The sequence below is a fragment of the Lepidochelys kempii genome, chromosome 18 (genome assembly GCF_965140265.1).
Source record: "Lepidochelys kempii isolate rLepKem1 chromosome 18, rLepKem1.hap2, whole genome shotgun sequence".
NCBI classification, from domain to species: domain Eukaryota; kingdom Metazoa; phylum Chordata; order Testudines; family Cheloniidae; genus Lepidochelys; species Lepidochelys kempii.
The window spans coordinates 19,213,366-19,235,923 of record NC_133273.1 but is presented as its reverse complement, the minus strand read 5'-3'; the positions used below and the strand labels follow the sequence as shown (position 1 = coordinate 19,235,923).

At 37.4% G+C, this 22,558-nt stretch overlaps 1 protein-coding gene across 11 annotated transcripts in view; it reads right to left on the bottom strand.

Annotated features, from left to right (window-relative positions):
- The window catches only part of PRKCZ (protein kinase C zeta), a 158,770-nt gene that overhangs the window by 30,678 nt on the left and 105,534 nt on the right, over positions 1-22,558 (bottom strand). For 10 of the 11 annotated variants that reach the window (XR_012155570.1, XM_073316898.1, XM_073316904.1 and 7 more), the window contains 7 exons: positions 21,432-21,513; positions 19,320-19,372; positions 16,123-16,311; positions 12,847-12,944; positions 6,980-7,066; positions 6,028-6,163; positions 328-415 (listed from right to left, as the gene is read on the bottom strand). Coding sequence is in view for 10 of the 11 variants with exons in the window: in XM_073316898.1 (XP_073172999.1) it covers positions 328-415; positions 6,028-6,163; positions 6,980-7,066; positions 12,847-12,944; positions 16,123-16,311; positions 19,320-19,372; positions 21,432-21,513 (733 nt within the window). In the remaining variant the exon portion in view is untranslated. Of the gene's footprint in view, positions 1-327; positions 416-6,027; positions 6,164-6,979; positions 7,067-12,846; positions 12,945-16,122; positions 16,312-18,894; positions 18,948-19,319; positions 19,373-21,431; positions 21,514-22,558 lie in introns of those variants that run through there. The other variant, XM_073316908.1, reaches the window with a different exon arrangement.

Genomic DNA, 22,558 nt, shown 5'->3' with positions numbered 1-22,558 from the left:
CACCCTGATCCAAACAGCTGAAAGCTCAAACCAGCATAAAAGGATTGGGTTGTGGTATCTGCTCTGTAGCACAAAGCAGGAGTTCTCTTTCAGGAAAAAGCTCACCCTTTCTAGAAATATCTTTTAATAGAAGCTGTACATCCATGACTATGAGGGTCAAAAAACACAAACTGTCTGAAGTACATCTGAGAAAATTAAACTAAAAATTCAGAAAACAGAGTAAAAACATGTAAGCTTAATTAAAACTGTACTCTTAGTGTCCTGCAAATTGGAACTTAAATTAGTGATTCACTGTAATTAAACTTACAAGTTTATGCACCAACTCACCATATTCTTCCCCTCTTAGGATCTCTGGTGCAATGTAATTTGGCGTTCCACAGAAAGTGCTTGTCGTGTCACCAGGACCCAATCCTTCCTATTGGAATAGACCAATTCATCTTTTGAAAGTTAAATTCTACCTGCAGCAATTTACCTTCAACCACGCTTTTATAAGTATTTAAAACCAGGAGTCTAAGATGCCTCCATTCACCAACGAGATTCCAGGGGTCAAGGTAGTGATAAGACTCCTCCCAAAAACTCCTACCAGTCAAAACAAACTTTTAAATTTTTTTTACAGCCCTTCATCATGGTAAGTGTGTGTGACATTACCAGGGTGGAACTGATTTAAATAAAATTGATTTAAATCAAATTGATTTAAATCACTGGTCAGGAAGATTATTTAATCATGGACTTCTACATAAAAGTGCATTCTTGTTGGTTATTATAAACCTTAATACATAGTCTTTACAACTCAGAGACAGATGTAGGTTTCATTTTTAGAAGGTACACACAATACATTTAAGTGATTTATTTTGAAAACTTTTCAGATTAATTTTACAGCTATATCAGAAAATTAATGATTGTTTGGTTATTTCATTTACAAAAGGTAACTGAAGCAGATATTTATGAAGTCACTGGGAGGTGAACTATCACCAATTCAACAGGTTAATCATTAATATTTGGAGGATTTTCTTGCCTTGCTGTATTAGGAGGAGACCACCACCAGACAGACATTTAAATTGTTTTATTTAACTGAAACAACAACATTATGTATTCTGGATTTTTTTTCTTCAGTAGCAGATGCATAATATTTTAACAAAACAAGCATATGAATTTTTGAATTTAGTTAAACATTCAAGTTTTTTAAAACCAGGTTTGTTTTTGTTAAAATTGTTTTTAACTAAAATAATTAAATGAAATATAAAAAAACCCAAAATATTAAATAGACTGTCAGCCAGGTCAATAAGAGAAACTTAAAATATTGGCTTCTGCAGCTAACTCAGTCGTCTTCACCTTCATTTTCCCGTTTGTTCATAATCTGGAAAAGAAAAACAAGCTTTCCTGCTTTTTCAGGTCCTAAACGATTTCTCAATTTGGAATGAATTAGTCCAAAGGAAGAAAATATTCTTTCTACCCCGGCAGAAGAAGCTACTGCTGTTAAAAGTGAGATCATTACTTCAACAGTCGCTGAATCCAAGTGCTTAAGTGACTTCCACCAGTTCACTGGTGTGACTTTCTTTAAAGTATCAGCAGCAAACATATTTCCTGAATGGTTCTTATTCCCAAACTGGGTCTCTTTTACAGCCTGCTGCCATTATAGGTTTTCCCTTCTAGTGAGAGAATGGTATGGTAGATCTGAAATCAATGAAGGCTACACTCAGAAAGACCTCAAGATTTCTGGAATATGATGCTCCGTTTCACTTTTGTTTCTTTCTACTGCCTGTCCCTCCCTTTTCACATTTATCTCCAGACTTCTTCTCCTTGTCCAGATCTATTCCGCCCTCAGCAATCTTCTATTTATTGAACTTTTTGAAATTTTGCACTTTTAGAGAGATGTAAGGGTTTGACTCTGTGTACACAAATTTACAGGGGACAATAGGGTTGAGGTCTGTTATTTCTCACCTCTATACATTAAATTTATTTATTTAAAACATTTTTGCTGTTAACAAGCATGTTATCTCCACAGACAAATCCACCGTTTGAGAACTGCAAAATTAAGCATCTCTGATGGTATCTTCTAGACTGAGCACTGAGTCCCACTGGGTAGATAGAAAGATTAACCTAAATAATCTATACAGAAGCCCCCGGAACCCCGTAAGATTGGGTCCCTAATCCATGAACTATTGGAAATCATTTACAAAACTTTTCTTAAACGTTACATGAATATATTGTCTCATACTGTGGAATTAGAATTTATAATCCCTATTCCATGATGAGCTCTCTTTGAGCTATAATGTAACTTAATTAAAACTATCTTTAGATTGCATTTTGAGGAAAAAACCTTTTTAAATAAAAAAATCTGATTTAAATATAAAAAATCTCAGATTTTTTTGATTAAAAGAAAAATAATTGATTTTTATCCACCCTGGATGTTACTAATCTTGACATTTATAACGTTTAATTTGTTTAGTTTAGACAAAGAAAAAAGTCTCTCATTTCTGGGGAATTGTTTATTTGTTATTTTTAAAGATGAAACCAATTCATCATTTTTTGCAATTGCTGCCGTTTAACTCCAGGTTATGAATATTAGTGCTGATGCAACACGTCAGATAAGAGTCCTTGAAAACTGGAGTCCTATTTATTCCTTGAAGAGGTATATCACAAGCAGTGACAATGCAAGCTCCCCCACAGTGCCCCACTGCTAATGTGCATAATGAACTGTGAAGAACCCCTAATAAGACGGAGAAGGTAGCTCAGTTAACTTGGTCCGTTCAATCCCTGGACCCTCTGAAATTGACAAAAAGGGTGCTACTTGTGGTGCTGGTTTTGGGGACGTGGCGGTCCATCACAAACTAGACTGAGACCCCTCATCTCATTTCACATGGGCCAACAAATAACTTGGAGACAACAACTGCCAGCAAGTATTTGTGCGTGTCAAAGCAGCAACCCAAAGAGGTAATATCCCATTACAAGCCCCCTGAGCAGTCTGACCTCATAGTTCATTAATTTACTTGAGCTTCTTAATATCTGCTTTGACTTTTATTTCAAATACCAGTTCATTTAAATAAGGCTACAAATAACCTTCTGTAGGGCTGTATTTGCCTGCCTCAGTCTCTCTTTAGGTACAGGTTGCATTTGATCAAAATTTATGAAGTGCTATTCAGTGCTAAAAAGTTCCAGTGTCAACAGTAATTTATTAGAGATGGTCTCTCTTGGAGGATTGGCAGTCATTGAAAAGGGCTAACACAATTCAAATATACAGAATCATAAAAATTAGAGATGGAAAAGACCTATTGTATTAATTCATCAAGGCCATCCCCCTAGAAGTGCAGGGTTAGTCTCCTAATAGAGGTCATATCAGATATGAAACAAATTAAAACTTTTATTAGAGAATATTTAAAGTTACAGAACACAAATTGTTGAATACACATTATAAGTACCCATGCCATATCAGTTCATGCTTGTCAAAAACATTATAACCATGGATTGCAAATGAAGAGAGAGAAAAGTGATATGAGCTGACAATTGCCTGTAGCAGAAAAGACAGATGAGGATTAGTGGTTAAGCATAGAACATAGAAAAAGAAAGTACACTAGTTAGTTAAATCAGTTCAAAGAATCGTTCAGTCTTGTCGCTTCTCAGTTAGTGGTCTGAATCTTATCCTCAGATTGGCAGTGTCCAGTAATGTGTTCAATATAGCGGTATCTGAAACTATCAACTACTCCATCAGCCTGGAGTAGTGTCTGGGCACCTCACAGTCCTGAAACAGTCTCATTCTTGCAGTCCCAGGCACCCAATGCTCTGATGATCAGTGTGTGAACGGCAGTGGAGTATCCCCATTCTTTCAAGGTACCAGCCAGGATGTGTGTGTATTTCTCCATTTTCCATTCCTGTGTCTCAATGAAGGCAGCGACCTGATTCTTGAAGGGGATTGTGACACCCTGGCACCCCAATATTCACCACTGTCATGTAATTAGGATATGTTTTGTACAAAGTATGCCTTGTGTGATATTCTAAAAATCTTGATCTGCTAGACATTAATATCTCATTGAATGGTATGTGCTATCATATGTGAAGTTATGAAGTTTGACTGGGTATATGTTACTGAAACATGTCGTAAGGTTGAAATCACCCACAAGCAGCCTTTCAGGTACAACAGTAAAAAGGCATTTGAATGGCTTATGGAGGAAATGCACACAAGCACAAGGATTACCCAGAAAATGTGTACACTAGAAACCTCTCAGATAGCACTACACAATGGGAACTGTTTGACCCAGGTCACAGCAAAAGAGCTTTCCAGCAAGTGGGAAGAATATATAAAAGGGGGACAATGACATCATGATGATACCTCACTCTCCCTACAACAATACACCTGGAAACACTTGAGGGGCAAGGACTGAACTGTGGGAAGTGATGGTCTCAGGCTAGAGGAATTTTTAGCCTGTGTGTGAAAACGTGAGAAAGCCAAGGCAACTTGTGCGTTAAGAATCTGCCAGCCTGTTTTCACTCAGGCTTAGAATTTGCTAATTCATACCCTACCTATCTACTTAAACTCAGGTTTCAGAGTAGCAGCCGTGTTAGTCTGTATTCGCAAAAAGAAAAGGAGTACTTGTGGCACCTTAGGGCTAACAAATTTATTTGAGCATAAGCTTTCGTGAGCTGTACGAAAGCTTATGCTCAAATAAATTTGTTAGTCTCTAAGGTGCCACAAGTACTCCTTTTCTTTTTGCTTAAACTCAGTTTGTGGTTTTGTTTATTTACTAAGGTAATCTGTTTTCATCTGTTTGCTATCACTTAAAATCTATCTTTTGAGATTAATAAACTTGTTTTGTTTTGTCTAAAAGCAGTGTTTGTGGAAATTATAACTTGGGGCAGAAAGCTGTCACATCCATCTCTCCACACTGAGGGAGGGGATGAATTTTATGCGTTTATGCTGTACAGTTCCCTGCGCAGCGCAAGACAGTATAATTTTGGGTTTATGCTCCAGAGGGGATTGCGTGTCTTAGCAACTGGGAGGTGCCTTAGCTGAGCCTTCCCATGCAGAGCTGATCTCAGCATGTGTGTGTGAAGCTGCAGCTGGGTGTGTCCTTATCTGTGTGTACGCTGGTGAAGGAGCAAGTGTGGAGAGCTTGGCAACTTATCGCAGCAGCACAGTGTGAAAGGGAGCCCAGGCTGGTGGGCTCACTGGTACCCCAGTTCCAAGTGGCATCCTGGGAGGGTACCCATCACAGGGATAATTCACTTCTGGTTCCTCATCAGTGATCACAACATCCAGTTTTAGCTGAGAGTTGAAGTCCAGAATTGAAGAGTTAACGAAAACAGCTCACAGATGCTGAAATTGCCTTAACAAACCTATTCTGCACATTGCTGTGGTGAAGTGGCCATGCTCTGGAATGGGGTTTACAGCTGCACAGGACGTGAGGCAGGGTTTCATTCTCAAAGTTGCATCGCTGGTTTAACCAGTCCCTACACTTCATCTTAGTCAAAAGGTCAAGAATCAATTACTATAACTATGGAACCCCTTGTGGCTTTGGCTTCTAAAGTATTAGAATTGATTATTCTAAAATAAAGGCAAATTACAATTCATTTTCTTCAATGAAATTATGTGGGTGTAAAAGCAGTTTGGCCATATCTGGTCCTCGGATTGAATTTAGTTAACAGTTCTGTTGGTAACAAATGTGAAGGAACAGAATTCAGCATTCACAGCTGTATTGAATCTGCAGGTCTAACAGCACAAACATAGTAAGAACTTTATTTTTGTCCACAAATTCACCAGTATGACTTGGAATACACCCAAGAAATAGATTTGTTGAGCAAGGTGGTGCCATTTTTCAGAAGTAATTTTTCAGAGCAGAACTGCAGTTTAAGACTAAATTCTAGGCTCAGTTACACTTACATTAATCTAGGCAAACTTCGTATCTCAGATTTACCCTGGTATTGCTGGCTGTAGAATTTCATTCAACAAGACTATTTGACACAACTAGATTAAAATATACAGATTCACAGTAGAATTATAAGGAAAGACAGAAAATCAGAGGAGAAACTTACCTTGCACATGCCATAATCTGTTAACTTGATATGACCCTCTGCATCTAGCAGAACATTGTCTAGTTTTAAATCTCTATAGATTATTCCTCTCTCGTGTAGGAAGTTCAGAGCAATACAAATTTCAGCAGCATAAAATCTTAAATCAGAAAAAAGAGTCATTCATTAGTAGAAGAATTACACAAAAACTGGCATAAATTGAAAAAATCCAATGACAGTTTTTGAAACCAAAGGAACAAAGTAAGAAGGAAAAGCTAACAGAATCTGGCTTCTCACCATGGATAGGATAAAAACAACAAAAACCCCTAAATTCACTCAAAAGTAGTTGTTACAATCAAAATACAAATAATTAAAAAAATAGAGCCACTGTCTACAAGGCTAAAGACTTATAGCAAGTAATTTTTTTTCAATTTGATATTGAAGAAATTTTTTTCATCATACTATTGAATATTTCTCTGAAGCTGTAAAACTCAAATACTGGGCATCAGAACTGGATTTCTGAGCCAGTAAAATCTACATCAGCTATTCTAATGCAGTGCCAAGACATGTGTCTGTAATGCCAACACTTGCAAGACAGTACTTTTTATTCGTTTCTGTATAAAACTCCCTTAACTAGGTTCACCAAAACACTTAAACCCTATATCAGCAATGCACTTCAGAGAACTGTTAATCAAATATAAAAGCAATGACAGTTAGTTGTTCCTATTATCAAAGGCTTTTTTTTTAAAAACTCGTTTCCTTGTAGAATACCAAGATTATTTATCTTTCAACTGAACTGCTTTCCAAATTTAAGGTTGAGCTTTCTAATTTTTTTAAGCTTTCCAAACCACCTACAGCAATTTCCCTTGAAATTTTTATATTCTCTTGTTGTCATTTAAGATAATTCTTTTGTAGGCTCATTACATAGCACAACATTAAAAAGTTTATTACATTTATCAACGCATTAGTAAAATACCTTGCATGTTCTTCAGGAAGTTTTCTTTGCCGTTGCATATGAAACATGAGATCTCCCCCATTTACATACTCTATGACAAGGAACAATCTGAAAATATACAATACAATAAATGGATTCCAACGCAAGGAAAACTCTTTTTAATTCCATAAGACTGACATTTTTACTAAGGTCACGGCTAATATTTCACTCCAACAACAACAAAATCTAAAGTTAAAAATGTTCCTCTGAGTTGCCCTCTCAAGTAAGGCAATTAAAATTGTAATTACAATAAAAATTAACCATTTAGAAACAAAACAAGAGCATCTATTCAATTTATAATACACCCATGTCTGTGGTATGTAGATGACATATCCATAATTTAAAAGCATGTATAAGAATACTTAATAGAAAAACACAAATGAAGAAATTGATTTGAGCTTAATGAAGGTATACCTGCTTAATGCTAGGTCTGAGTTTGGCATGAAGCCAACATAACTATCCAAACACATGAAAAGGATAACAGAGGTTGCTGAAAGTAACCAAGTACCATTGTGGGTTGTCAGTGTAAAACATCATTTCTTGAATACAGTATCAAATGTATATTTTAAAAGTTTAACTTTGAGATTGCAACAAAGGAATAAGATATTGTCACAGGAGTATGGCAAGTAGATGATAAATTGCAAAGCCAAAGGCTTTATCAAAAACAAATGCAGGAGCAAAATAGACAATTTTCAAATAACAGGACATTTATACTATAAAAGCATCTCATTTTAATGGCTACGTCTATCATATCAAATGACTGATGCATATTGCAATGGCTGTCTTGTGATAGGGAATAGTATCAAATTTTCTCCGTGTACTGCTACTGAATAGCTGTATTCTGAATGGCTTAGAAAACAGACTGTTAGATAAGTACATTTTAAACAAAATAGTGTAAGTTTAAAAAACACAAAGTTTCTCATTAGATGAAATTTTATTATTTGCCACTAAATAAGGATCAGTCATCTAGGAGTTTGGCACAGATCTACTTTGACAAATATTAGACAAAATACTGAATACTGTTTTAGGCTGAAGGTGGGTTTTTTTTTTAAAATCAGGCAAAGACATGAAATCTGAATAGTTTCATATTTGAAAAACAAAGTTCACACACCCAGACTCGTTACATTTTTGATACATGTAAGACATTTTTTAAACCAACCAAAATACAAGTCAAAAGTAAACATATTTTAAGAAGACTAAGATGACTAGTTTTACTATTAATTTACCAGTATTAAAAAGGTCAGTAAGCACTGTAGAGTTTTGATCATCAATGAACATACAACTATTATGCTGTTATTTGCACTAGCTTCTGAAAAGCCAAAACTGACACACTGAAGAAAGATGTCTGGAGATCTACATTTCTCTGAAGTGTAGAAAAACAAATTTATGTTTGAGCAAAGTAAAAGGGTTCTAATGATTTCAATCACATGATTCACAACAATCCTCTTCCAAATAAAGTTTTAAATTGTATCAGGATCCTTATACGCACCCATAAAAATTAAAATAATTCTGTTTATATGCTGAATACAACAATCTGAGCTCCTAATGCCATGCTGGGAGAAACCTTCTAAATTCGAAGGACACAGAAATGCCTGGCTCCATAAGGCCACCCATAATAAAAATAGGAGTCTGATGAGTTCAGATGTGGCCATTTTTCACTAGAAATGGAAATTAAATTTGGTGCAGCCAACAGGACCATCTGGAATTATTACAGCTCTGTTCTTTGACTAGGACCTTTGCCACTAAAAGAATCTGAATCTGAATAATCCCCCAAGCCCCCCAAACCCAGTAGCGGAAGCTAACAAATACACTTATTTTTTCAACCCCTTGTCTAGTATAGGATAAAGGTCCACCTTAATATGAAAAGAGTATGATCTCGTAACCTTGGGAAAACCCAATTTACCACCTCATAATTCAACAACTCATCCAAGTTTCATCCATTGGCATCTTAACCTGCATGCAATGATTCTCTACTTCATAACACAACACAGTGTAATGAGAGAGGACATTGACTCATTTAATATGTAAATTTCTCTCCAAAGCAAGACAACTGGCTGCAGCCTTCTTTGATTTTTGTTGATAAATCTGCATTGCTTATTACTTCGCATTACAGAAAGGCAGTATGTCAAGCAAGGACAGTGTTACAAAGATTTTGCAGGAAACTCCAGAAATGTATGGACATTTTGGAGATGGATGAATAAGCAGCCTGGGGTTTTTTAGTCTGATACATATCTTCAAAGACATTGCAATAACCATTATGGGTCCAATTCTGTAATATTCTACATAGTATACCCCCTGAAGTTAATGGCTGCATTATCAGGGCCTATTAGTAGCTTTTCAAAACTAGTTTTGCAATGCACTCCTCAAAACACAAGAGAAAATGCAGTAGGGGTAGGGAAAACACAAGTGGAATGACAGGTTTCAGAGTAACAGCCGTGTTAGTCTGTATTCGCAAAAAGAAAAGGAGTACTTGTGGCACCTTAGAGACTAACCAATTTATTTGAGCATGAGCTTTCGTGAGCTACAGCTCACTTCACTGCTATGGGTACCCGCATGGCCCCACGGTATGCCACCATTTTTATGGCTGATTTAGAACAACGCTTCCTCAGCTCTCGTCCCTAAAGCCCCTACTCTGCTTGCGCTATATTGATGACATCATCATCATCTGGACCCATGGAAAAGAAGCCCTTGAGGAATTCCACCATGATTTCAACAATTTCCATCCCACCACCAACCTCAGCCTGGTCCAGTCCACACAAGAGATCCACTTCCTGGACACTACAGTGCTAATAAACAATGGTCACATAAACGCCACCCTATACCGGAAACCTACTGACCGTTATTGCTACCTGCATACCTCCAGCTTTCACCCTGATCACACCACACGATCCATCGTCTACAGCCAAGCTCTGCGATACAACCGCATTTGCTCCAACCCCTCAGACAGAGACAAACACCTACAAGATCTCTGTCAAGCTTTCTTACAACTACAATACCCACCTGCAGAAGTAAAGAAACAGATTGATAGAGCCAGAAGAGTTCCCAGAAGTTACCTACTACAGGACAGGCCTAACAAAGAAAATAACAGAACGCCACTAGCCGTCACCTTCAGCCCCAAACTAAAACCCCTCCAACGCATTATTAAGGATCTACAGCCCATCCTAAAGGATGACCCAACACTCTCACAAATCTTGGGAGACAGGCCAGTCCTTGCCTACAGACAGCCCCGCAACCTGAAGCAAATACTCACCAACAACCACATACCACACAACAGAACCACTAACCCAGGAACTTATCTTTGCAACAAAGCCCGTTGCCAATTGTGCCCACATATCTATTCAGGGGACACCATCACAGGGCCTAAACATCAGCCACACTATCAGAGGCTCGTTCACCTGCACATCCACCAATGTGATATATGCCATCATGTGCCAGCAATGCCCCTCTGCCATGTACATTGGTCAAACTGGACAGTCTCTACGTAAAAGAATAAATGGACACAAATCAGATGTCAAGAATTATAACATTCATAAACCAGTTGGAGAACACTTCAATCTCTCTGGTCACGCAATCACAGACATGAAGGTCGCTATCTTAAAACAAAAAAACTTCAAATCCAGACTCCAGCGAGAAACTGCTGAATTGGAATTCATTTGCAAATTGGATACTATTAATTTAGGCTTAAATAGAGACTGGGAGTGGCTAAGTCATTATGCAAGGTAGCCTTTTCCCCTTGTTTTTTCCTACTACCCCCCCCCCCGATGTTCTGGTTTAACTTGGATTTAAACTTGGAGAGTGGTCAGTTTGGATGAGCTATTACCAGCAGGAGAGTGAGTTTGTGTGTGTATGGGGGTGGGGTGTGTGAGAGAAAACCTGGATTTGTGCTGGAAATGGCCCACCTTGATTATCATGCACATTGTAGGGAGAATGGTCACTTTGGATGAGCTATTACCAGCAGGATAGTGAGTTTGTGTGTGTGGTTTTTGGGAGGAGGGTGAGGGGGTGAGAGAACCTGGATTTGTGCAGGAAATGGCCCAACTTGATTATCATGCACATTGTGTAAAGAGTTGTCACTTTGGATGGGCTATCACCAGCAGGAGAGTGAATTTGTGTGGGGGGGTGGAGGGTGAGAAAACCTGGATTTGTGCTGGAAATGGCCCAACCTGATGATCACTTTAGATAAGCTATTACCAGCAGGACAGTGGGGTGGGAGGAGGTATTGTTTCATATTCTCTGTGTATATATAAAATCTGCTGCAGTTTCCACGGTATGCATCCGATGAAGTGAGCTATAGCTCACGAAAGCTCATGCTCAAATAAATTGGTTAGTCTCTAAGGTGCCACAAGTACTCCTTTTCTTTTTACAAGTGGAATGATCAGCCATATGAAGAGACTTATTACACACTGGAGAGAAGATACCACTTGTGGGAAAATATGATCCATGCAAGCTGACAAGGTTAAAGAGTCCTACAGAATAGAAATATGCTGAGTGAGTGCTTCTTGTGAAAACTGAAGCTGCCTCAGAAGCAGCTTTTCTTTATGCACCCAATTATTCCAGAATTAAAAATTCTTCTCTCTACACCTTCTTTTCCCCACACACACTTGGCAAATTCTCCTCACTGCTCATCTAATTCTAAAATACATACTTTGTAAAGATTAACCACTATAGAAGAACCTATGAATTCTATCCAGAGAAAGCCCTCTGAAAACAACTCCAAATTAAGTCAAAATCTAAACTAAGTTAAAATCCAAAGCAAAGGACTGACCCCCTTCTTTTTGGAGACACTTAAAAAAATACACTCAGTTAATTTACTTAAGAGGCAAACCAGCTTGTCATGGCCCAATTTCAGGATTCTTTTTCTTGCAACTGCTATTGAAAAACTACAAAAAACTAAATGAAACCAAGACCCACATGCCCCTAACAAACTATATGAATACATATCAAGAAGCAGAGCTTGTGATCTTTCACTGTTGCAACTGCTGACCTCTTATGCCCCCCGCCCCTTCCCAATATCTTGGTTATTGTGATCACAATGTTATCTAATTTAGACTGTGATTGTGCAAAGACTTACACATGTTTAACTATATGTATGTGATTACATATAATCTGGTAATTACAGCAGGACAGTGGGGTGGGAGGAGGTATTGTTTCATATTCTCTGTGTATATATGAAGTCTGCTGCAGTTTCCACGGTATGCATCCGATGAAGTGAGCTGTAGCTCACGAAAGCTTATGCTCAAATAAATTGGTTAGTCTCTAAGGTGCCACAAGTACTCCTTTTCTTTTTATAAATCACTTCAGTTTTTGCAGATGAGAAAAAACAATTCACTGATACTTGCAAGTAGATAAGAATTTATTAAGTGTTTTCTCAAATGAATCAAAGTACTTTCTCAATCTGTGCTATGTATTTAAATGCCACAGTGATGAAAGCATAAAATAATGAACAGCTATATATAAAAATATTACTTCTCGATATATATGTAGGAACGGCATTTAAGTTGTCCAAATTAATTGCCCCAATAAATACTGTGAGAAGAGACAGTTCTTAGTGTGTGCTTTTTAAGACTGCTTGATTTTGTGTGTCCAGAAAGGTATAAGAGAGAAACAGCTAACTTACTACCCTAAAAGTTTGTCCATTTACATGTCTATATCTGAATGTTACTGTACTATTAAATAGGCCACGCCGTTATCTTGTGTTATTTCTACAAAGGGCTGTTATAGTAATACTTCGATCCAAAGGTCTCAAAACACTAAGATTATACTCTCTAACCGCCATGGTTGCTTTATGAAAAAGCAGTTAGTACAAAGATCAAGATTTTCAAAATAAAGTAACTTCAAAACTTTCTTACCGACTTGTTGTTTGAAAGCACGAATGTAAACCAACTAGGAATGGATTACTGGATGCCTGTTCAAACACATGTTTCTCTGTCTGTACCCAATCAATATCCTGAAATAGAGTATTTGGAGAATCAGAACTACTGCTGGATACCCTGCTGTGGGTAAAGCCAGAAAATAAACCGTCAACATTTATAGTCCCATATTATTTTTATATATATATATATATATATATATATATATATATATATATATATATATATAGTGTGTCACTGTTACAAACATTCCTTAAAAAAAAGATAGCCCAGAGAAAGTAATATTTTTTTGCTTCAACTGCTTGTCAGAGGTTTTCTGAACAAAATTTACTCATCATGAAATTTAAAAAAGACCACCACCTATGTGAAGTATTAATGATGTATTGGTTCAAAGTGTACTGAAGCAAGTGGATATCACATTGTAACCATTTGTGTCAGCTGGAGCTGCCACAATTTCCTTTGGTTTGGGTACAAGTCACGGAGTTTCACATGGTTTCTGTGATCAGCTAAACTATGCACGTGAAATACTGAGAAAGGAGACCACAAGCTACTGGTATTTCCCAAATTTAATAGATGCTAGGACAGCACTGCAAAACCAAGACCTATGGTAAAAAAATATCCCAAATCTGTTCATAAATGCAAAAACTAAAGTTTGTGTACTATAATTGTTCTCAGCATAGGTAAGCATTCCCCATGCCTGTTATAGCATATATTCCACAATACTTCACCCCCTCCATGAATACCTATCAAGGAGTGACTGGCAGGAAACCTTGGGCATTGGTAGGCTTGAATTCCCCAGTTTCTAGCTGACCAACACTATGTCAACTCTCCAGTCAATCTGAAGACAACTAGGGGATATATACTCAGGTGCCCTGACGTGAGGTCCAGCAGGTAAAAGCTAGACTGCAACCTCTAGAGAGCAATCTTTAGTGCTATCCTGTCAGGCCAAGCCCAACAACTGAGATCTCCATGGGAGCTGGAAATCCCCATCAAGTGTTAACATGTATTTGGTTCTGTACATAAAGATGTAGCCTTTGAAGAGGCAGAGACAGGTCAATTACAGGCAAAAAATTATGTATATACAAAAATTAGTATAAACAAGCAATAGAAGTGTTTCCATGTCTTTTTTTTTAAGCACCAAGTAAACTTTTCTTACAATGACTGTAAACCAAGCTTTGTGCATTGTGCTATTTCCATTGGAACAGGAGAGTGACACTGCCTAGTAACGATCAAAAAAGGGGGGCATTATTCTCACTTCCTAGGCTAAGAAAAAAATCAAAAGGAACAGCATGAACAGCGTAAAGCAAATTAGATTTTAAAAATTCTTTCAGCTTTAACAACTGGTGCTTTGTGATAGGTATTTCTAAGTTGTCTTTCACATGGGTATAATAAGGTAACTTGGTAAAAAGACAGTTAATGAATTTTGTTTTTTGAAACTTATTACTTTTAGTCTGACAACATACTCTGAATAAGCATTCAACAGGATATTTCCTTTCGGTTCCTTTAACTTCAGTTCTCATTAAATCAGGGCCGGGGGGGGAGGGGGGAGAGAAATCTGCCTCAACTCCGTTTTGGTGAAGATAGCCTTTGAATATTACTGTTACTACAACACTAACAAAGCACCAGCAGGTTCGATGCATTCTAAATTCACTGATATTTGAAAGACGAAAACATTACTAAGTAATGCATTTTCTCTACCATTGAAACACAATCAAATGGAATTTCCATCACTTTAGCTGTGTATTCATAAAATTCCATTTCTCATAGATGCTAGCTTGTAGCAAACAGCAGCAATTAGATCAAGTTTCTATGTTATGATGTGTGAGGACACAATCCAAAATAACTGAGAATTTTCTCAACTGTTTCTAGTTCTCAAAGACAACCACAAAGCTGACTAAATATTTCTCCTCACCTTTCACTGTCACCGAAAGAAACAATTGAAGAAACAAGAAATGTAATTACGGAGCAACTTTTTCTTATCCCCTTTTCTTGGTCATGAAAAAAAGATTGCAACACTTAGGCAAGCAAGTCTAAAGATAAAGAATCTAAGCAGACATATTCTTTGAATATCAGCCTCTGGAACGTAACAAGTACAGCAACTAGTGAAATTGGTTACTACCACCACAGATTTTTTTTTTTTTTTTTTTTTAGTTCTTTGCAACAAAATATTGCCTTCCACTGCATGCATCTGATGAAGTGAGCTGTAGCTCACGAAAGCTTATGCTCAAATAAATGTGTTAGTCTCTAAGGTGCCACAAGTCCTCCTTTTCTTTTTGTAAACTAGTTTTCCAGTGGCCATGGAATTAACAGAGACTGCCAACTTAAAAAACAAAATCACAATTGTGTCTGAAAAATGTGCATCTGTTATAGCCAAAAGTTCGACTGCTAATATGGAAAGAAGCTACTGAAAAATATTTTCTTTATTTTTCCAGTTCATTTACTCAATGCATTTATCATTCAAATTCATGGTTCCCTCTCAATCTGTCACTCCCTACCTTACCGAAGAAACTATTATAGCACATTTTTAAAGCAATTAAAAAAAAAAACAAAAACCAGGACATGCCGTTCATCCAGACTGAATTTTTTTTAAATTGACTCATGAAAAAAAAAAATCATGTTGATGTAGCCCCTTTTAAAAGCCAGTGATTTACTAAATGTGAAAAACAATCTGTAGTTTTACATTACATGTACTGTGTATGCGCACATGTATTTTATATACACACCCAAAATGCACTCAGATGATATATTTCTATAAAAATAAAAAAACATTATAAAAATGTAAGTTCAGCTCCCGTTACGAAGTTCAGAATTTGTTCATTAGTTTCTTCTGACACCCTACAAGCTGAAATTGGGAGGGAGGTAACATTTTGCTATCCTTTTAGTCGCAGATGAACAGACTATTTAATACCCAATGCTCTATTTAACCAGTAAACAAAAGGCTAGACTTCGAATAACATCCAGGTTTATTATAAATAATTCATTTGTGTTTTTCTAAAACTGCTAACCAATTAGTCTGTATTAGTTACTTCGGAGGTAGTGGACATTTCTCCCAGAACCAATCTGTGCCATACTTCATGTAGGCAGTTGATGCCACCAACCAACTTACCAGTCAGTGAAGCTTCCACTACATGACAAAATATTTGTTCAAAATTTCAGTCACATTTTTAACACTTTTTCCTTCATTCACCAGTTAGAACCAATGGCAATACTGAACTATGATTCAATTCAGCATTTTAAAATTTTAAACAGACTTACCTCATCATCATGGACCAATTCTTTTTTCACTACTTTCATGGCATAAATTTGATCATTCTTTTTTAACCGTACTAAAAGAACTTTGGCATAACTTCCACGTCCAATAACTCTGATTAAGTCAAAGTCCTGTAGTCCAAGCCCCTGAGAAATCTTAATTCCATCCATTCCATCAATAACTGGCTTGATATCCTGTATAAAGACAAACAGATACATATTCAGAAACAGCTGAAGTCTTCTTAACTAAGAACTGTTAGAGCAAACAAGTTTAACCTCTTAACAGAGTCAGGATTTGCTCAATGTGCACACTAGTCAAACACCGATTTGTCAAATAATACAAGAATGACAGCCCTAAAACAAGTAGTTTTTTTTTAAAAAAACCTTCCTTGGTATAATTTTTCTACTTGCTATTATGGGTGCCAATTATTTTTCCTCTAAGGGAATAGCTTGCTGAACATTTCATCTTAAGTAACATGTTTTTAATAAGAATAAATACTGAATGTTCCCATATTCTGCAGGTGAACTGCTGTAGGACCATACATATCTATGCAATTATCCTCAGCAGCTCACCACACCATGTAAAGCACCATTATACTGAAGTTCTATTTTGGCCAATGGTGGCTGGTTTGCCAGTGTCTGACATGCTGGTTGTTCAGAACAACCAGCCAGGAAGTCTAGCATGTGACTGAGTCAACAGTTCGTGGCAGACCTATCACCTAAGGTTATTAGATGCTCTATTTTTTACTGGTGTAACTTGCTTTTTAACATGCAAACCAGTTTCTACTTTTGTACAGTGTGCCTGTAGAACCCACTGCCTTGGAATCAGCTTTTATTTTATACAGATCAGAGCAGAAATTTACATTAATGGCCTAGAGGTGACAGGGTCTGTATTACATTACCAAATATTGATCCAGTCAGGTTCCCCACCTGGGAGTTTTTGTCTTGAAAAAGTGGTCAAGTTCAGGTCATGCTTACTTTATATGTTAAACTAAACGCAACCACTTTTCCTAGTCAAGACAGACCCTCAGAGACTTAAATCCCAAGGTGATAAGAGTCCAAAGTCAGACAAACATATTTAAAATAAAAGTCCTACAGCCAGGTTCCTTTTCTGGTAGTAAATCAGGACAAGGGAAATAGTATGCAACTCTATTATTCACAGTGGAAAAAAGTTGTGGGTCACTTATCACTCATTTCTAAGCATCAAGCATTTCCACTTCAGGTTTTCTGTCTAACTAAGCCCTAGAAATCCCAAGTATATATATTTTTAAATACTCATTCACAGGATTTTGGTTACAGCTATGTAGTATTCATCCATCATGGAAACTCTTGGATTCCCTACTCTGGAAAATGAAAGACTCTGACCAAGCAAAGAGGGTCTGAATTCAATTCTTGGATTGTTAGCCCTTCCGAGCTAGAGCTCTGTGTGAGAGTGAACAGTGTCTTGCACATTCTGAAAGATATGGAGCTACATATTAATAAAGAAGATCTACGGAGAAAAAAAGATACAGAAACCATACTCTGCTAATTGAGTACATCTGCCTTGGCATGAGGTTAAGCAGTTTCAGGGTATGTCAAACGCACTACAGCTGTAGTGAAATTCAAGTTGCTGGTCAGGACCATGCTGATTTCCCAAGAGTGAATATTTGTGGAAGAGATTTCAAAATGGAAAATATATTATTTTGATTGAAGCTTTATTAAAGAAGATAGAAATAACTATTTTGTCCCTTGGGGAGGTGTCTTGATATTAAATAAAACCAAACTATTTTGGTGACTGTAAATGACAGATTTAGAGACATTCAAAATCAAGCAGTCGGAAAGAGTTAAGCAAAGTACAGCATCTGTCTCACTTATACCCCATTACCAATGTTTACAATGCTTCAACACATTTTTATTTCTATTTTTATTTGACCTCATACTACTGTACTTGTAGCCAGATCAAGGTTCTGCCGATCTATGGGAAGTGTTTATATAAGGAGTCTTGATCTAGGATTGACTGTTATTAAAAGAGATTGCACTGAGCTTAAAGATTCTAGCCAGCAAGGTTCCAGCATGCCACATCCTCTCTGTGCAGGATATGCGATTTCAGTTTAATAGCACTCATCTACAAGGTGGAAAAAATGGGAACAGCTGATTAGGGTAGGGGCCAGGTGTCTTCCTATACATTAGTACAGCACCTAGCACAAGAGGACCTAAATTTTGATTGGACCTTTTGGTACTACTGCAATACAAATAACTATCCATTTCAGGTGCCACAAGTACTCCTTTTCTCATTTCAGAAAATGAGACTAAATTTTCTGTAGTCATCCTAATGTACACATTTTAGTCTCTTTGTGTTTACTTAAGATGATTCTTAAAAACATATATGATTGAAAGCATGGCAATCTATGCAATAACCAGAACCACTCATGTGTGAATTACTGGCAGTGGCAGTGAGTGTAGTGGAGAATAGATGGTGCAGTTTTGTTGAAAGGGAGAAACCAACCTGGTAATGCTTTGTAAAGTGCTTCTTATTTATTTTAAATATGCCGAAGCATTTTTGAAGCTATTGTTTTGAAGCCCGTTAGGCTTATTTAAAGTGCACTGGGATTTGTCAAAGTGCTCCAAGGGAATAACATTTGTAGTCTGCAGAGATGCTGCTAGACCCTCTACAAAAGAGCTAAAATATAAAACGTACGCATACATTTTTCTACTTTTATTTCTTCAGGGCCCTTTATAATTGGGTGTGTATTATTTATCTGCAAAATTTCAGAGCAAACCAGATAGTTAATGACTTACATTGTCAGTGACACTGGACCAAGATTCATAATTTTAGTCTGTGGAGGGGTGGCCTGAGGGTGATAAGCAGTGTACATGCATTAGAGAGGATAACAGCAAAGAACTGAAATAATGTTAAACCACTGTAAGCTGCTAATTCAGAGGCAAGGACCAATAAATTGCAACCCTCAGATAAATCATAGTTGTTCCCCAATATGAATGGGGAAATAAAGTCTTTCACACTTTGTGATCGAGACAATATAAACAGAAAACAAAAAGAAAGTCTGAGAAATCCATTAAATCACTAAATACTTGATTTTGGGAGACCCAGATTTCCTGTACTGGAAAAAAAGGATATACACAGTAAGAAGAAAACACTGCCTATAAACTATAGCTACATTATGCAGAAAACGTAAATATTAATTTAAAAATAATTTTTAAAATACCTCAGAGTCATCTTTAATGTTGTCATGTTTCCGGGTTGAAGGAATATAAGGTACTGCAAGACAAAGTGGATAAACAGAACAAGTAGATTGCCAAAACTATCCTGCACATAGTGGACAAATCATAAAATCAGTTTACTTTGCCCCATGGGACATGTAGGTAGGATTTTTTCCCTTAGTTGTCATAATCTTGATAGCACATACTAAAGGTGCTGAAGAGGGGTCAACATTGGAATAGGGGAAGAGGAGCCTTTTGGCACTTAACAGTGAACCCTTTAACTTGCTGAACCATGTGTGACAGGCCCAGACTGTCCTATCCAGTCCTCTTCAGTAGAGGAGCCTTGAGGTAGGCGTGGTTACAGACATCTTAATATATAAATAAATAGTCAGACACCCTAACCTGAAGGCTAAAGATCTCACTTTCTGTAACATACTCAGCTGCCTCTGTACTCCTTGCAAATGTTACCAAGTTCACTAGCAATGTATATTTATAACAAATTTACAAGTTGTAGGCTCTAAAATTTGTGAAAAAAAACCTACCCCAACCCACCCCCAAACCTTAAACACCTTTATACATTTCTACAGCACCCTCAACTGTGATCCTTAAAATGCTCTACAAACAGTAACTGATTCAGCCTTACAACCCACATTTTACATATAGGTCAACTGAGGCAGAGTGCATGGCAAGATTTTTGGGACAAGGACTCTATTACATGTGTATATAATATACCTAGCATGATGGAGTCCTGATCCATGAGGCACTACTGTATTACAAATTATTAGAGACACAAGGTAGGTGAGGTTATATCTTTTATTGGACCAATTTACACTCCATCAGAGAAGTAGATTGCATCATGGAAAGGGCCCCCAAATACCCGAGGAGAATCTGCTTCAGTACAGAAAAAACCCACTAACTACACACATCTAGTTGTCACCTATCAAACCACACTGGAACCCATACAGGGTATCAAATAACTACAACTCATATTTGATGGGGATCACTTCCTGAAAGAAAACTTTCCTAAACCCCCTCTTCTGGCCTTCAAACAACTCCCTAATCACGCCAATCTCACCATCAGACGCAAGCTCCCCACAGACCAGGACACACCAACTCAAAGTGGCATCAGACCCTGCCATAAAAAACAGATGCAAAACCTGCAGACATACTTCACTGCTACAATCATCAATGCCCCTCACAACACACCTTGCAAGAATCATATATCCTATACTTGCCTATCACAACATGGTGTATTTCATCAGTATATCAAATGCCTCAGCAACTAAGTGGGTGAAACCAAACAATCAGAATGCTCTCAAATGAACTCTCAGAAAAATGATGAAAACACTCACCTGTTGGCAAGCACTTTTCACAAAGCTATCACTCCATAATTGATCTTCCAATACACTTCCTCAAAGGAAGCTTGCACAGAAACTTCAAAAAGCAAGGCTAGAAACCAGGGTCTCCAGAATAGAGGGGAACCAGGGGCCATGGTCCCATCAATTTTTACCAGTCATAAGGGCAAGGGGGAGGGAGGGAGGGAGGAGCAAGCAGAGGATGGGGCCTTGAGGCAAGAGGCAGCGTGGCCATGGTTGGGGCACTGGTGACCCGCCCACTCACTTTTAGGGAGCTTCCATTCTCCTGCTAGAAACTTAAATTCAGAACACTGCTAGATACTGGTTTCATGGCTCATTACAACAATTTATAATACACATCTGCTTGCTAACCTCTAATGGGCCACTTCAAATCCCTTTTGTATAACATTGTCTAACCTTTATCGCCCACTCCATTTCCAGTGTCCTCCTACAACATGAGTCTTAATGTATCCCAAACTTGTATTTAGTTCAGACACTCCAGTTTCCTTCCCCAGTCCTGAAGAAGAGCTTTGTGTACTCTGAAAGCTTGTACCTTCCACAAACAGAATTTGATCCAATAAAAGATATTACGTCATGTACCTTGTGTCTCTCATATTCTGGAACCAACATGGCAAACGTACTAAAAATTACTATTACTAATAATGGTAGCACTGAGAGTTGGCATCATGGTTCCTATTATGACTATAGTTACAGCCGAAAGTGCAAGTATATCAACTGCACATTAGTGGGGAAAATACCTACTTCCATCAGTTTCTTCAGAGGGGAGGTCAACTTCATCATTTTTATCATCTAATTGAGGTTCCTGGGAAGGCATGACCGAATCCTGGCAAAATACACAATTTAGAGAAAAAATATCCATCAATTAATGTAATCTGTTTATGCCATCTGAATATGGCTTCCTAAAGGTTTTAAACAAGTTTGCCTTGTTATATAAATAATTTATAGCTAGAAATTTACACTTGAAGCTTCCAGGACAGGTAGTGGGTTATTACAGATACTTATCAGAACATGAATGGTTTGTAATGAATTCTAAAAAGCCTCTACAGAAAGTCCATCTTCTCCCTGCACAGTGCAGTGTAAACAAATCTCATATTTAAATAATTCTTTTAAAACGAAATCCAGCATATTTTACTGTAAAATACACACAAACAGAATTAAAGATTTGAGACTATCATTTGAAACTGCAGCCATTCCTTATAAAAAGTATCCATGTTTAGTGTGAATTTATATAGGCAGTCTAAAGCATCAGCATATTCCCTGCCCTGGCTAAAAATAAGAAATACTGTCACTGTTCCAAAAGGTCTTGCATTCATTAATAAAAGGACATAAAAGTTTTAGTTTTCTTTTTGTAATGAGTTCTCAACCATTAACATAAGACATGCAGAACTGTTAGAGCAGATATAGCAACAAGTATGTTAGACTCAAATACCGTCTCCACATACGCAGCAATTAATAGGATGGCAAAGAATCAAGTAATCAAGGCAAGATATGCAAAAAGCGTTTCAGCAGCTGGACTGGTGAGGAAAAGATGGATCTGGTTGATATTAAAGAGGAAGAAACCAAAGTAACTAGTAATACTGAATACAGGACAGATTTGGAGGAGGCTGGGAATTGGACGAAGGGGACACCAAAGTTTTGAGTCTACGATTGAAAGAATACTGGAGTTGTCAATACAAATAGATAAGGGAGATGGGTAGACAGATCAGGAGAAGGTGAGTATTTAATAGATTGAGTTTAAAATGGCAGCAGGACCCAGGGGAGATGTTGAGTGACAAATGGAGACGTAAAAACAAAAAAGAGAGCTTCTTAGTACTGCAGAACTTCCCATGAGACAGAGGATGCAAATGAAAACGTTTTTTCAAACTATG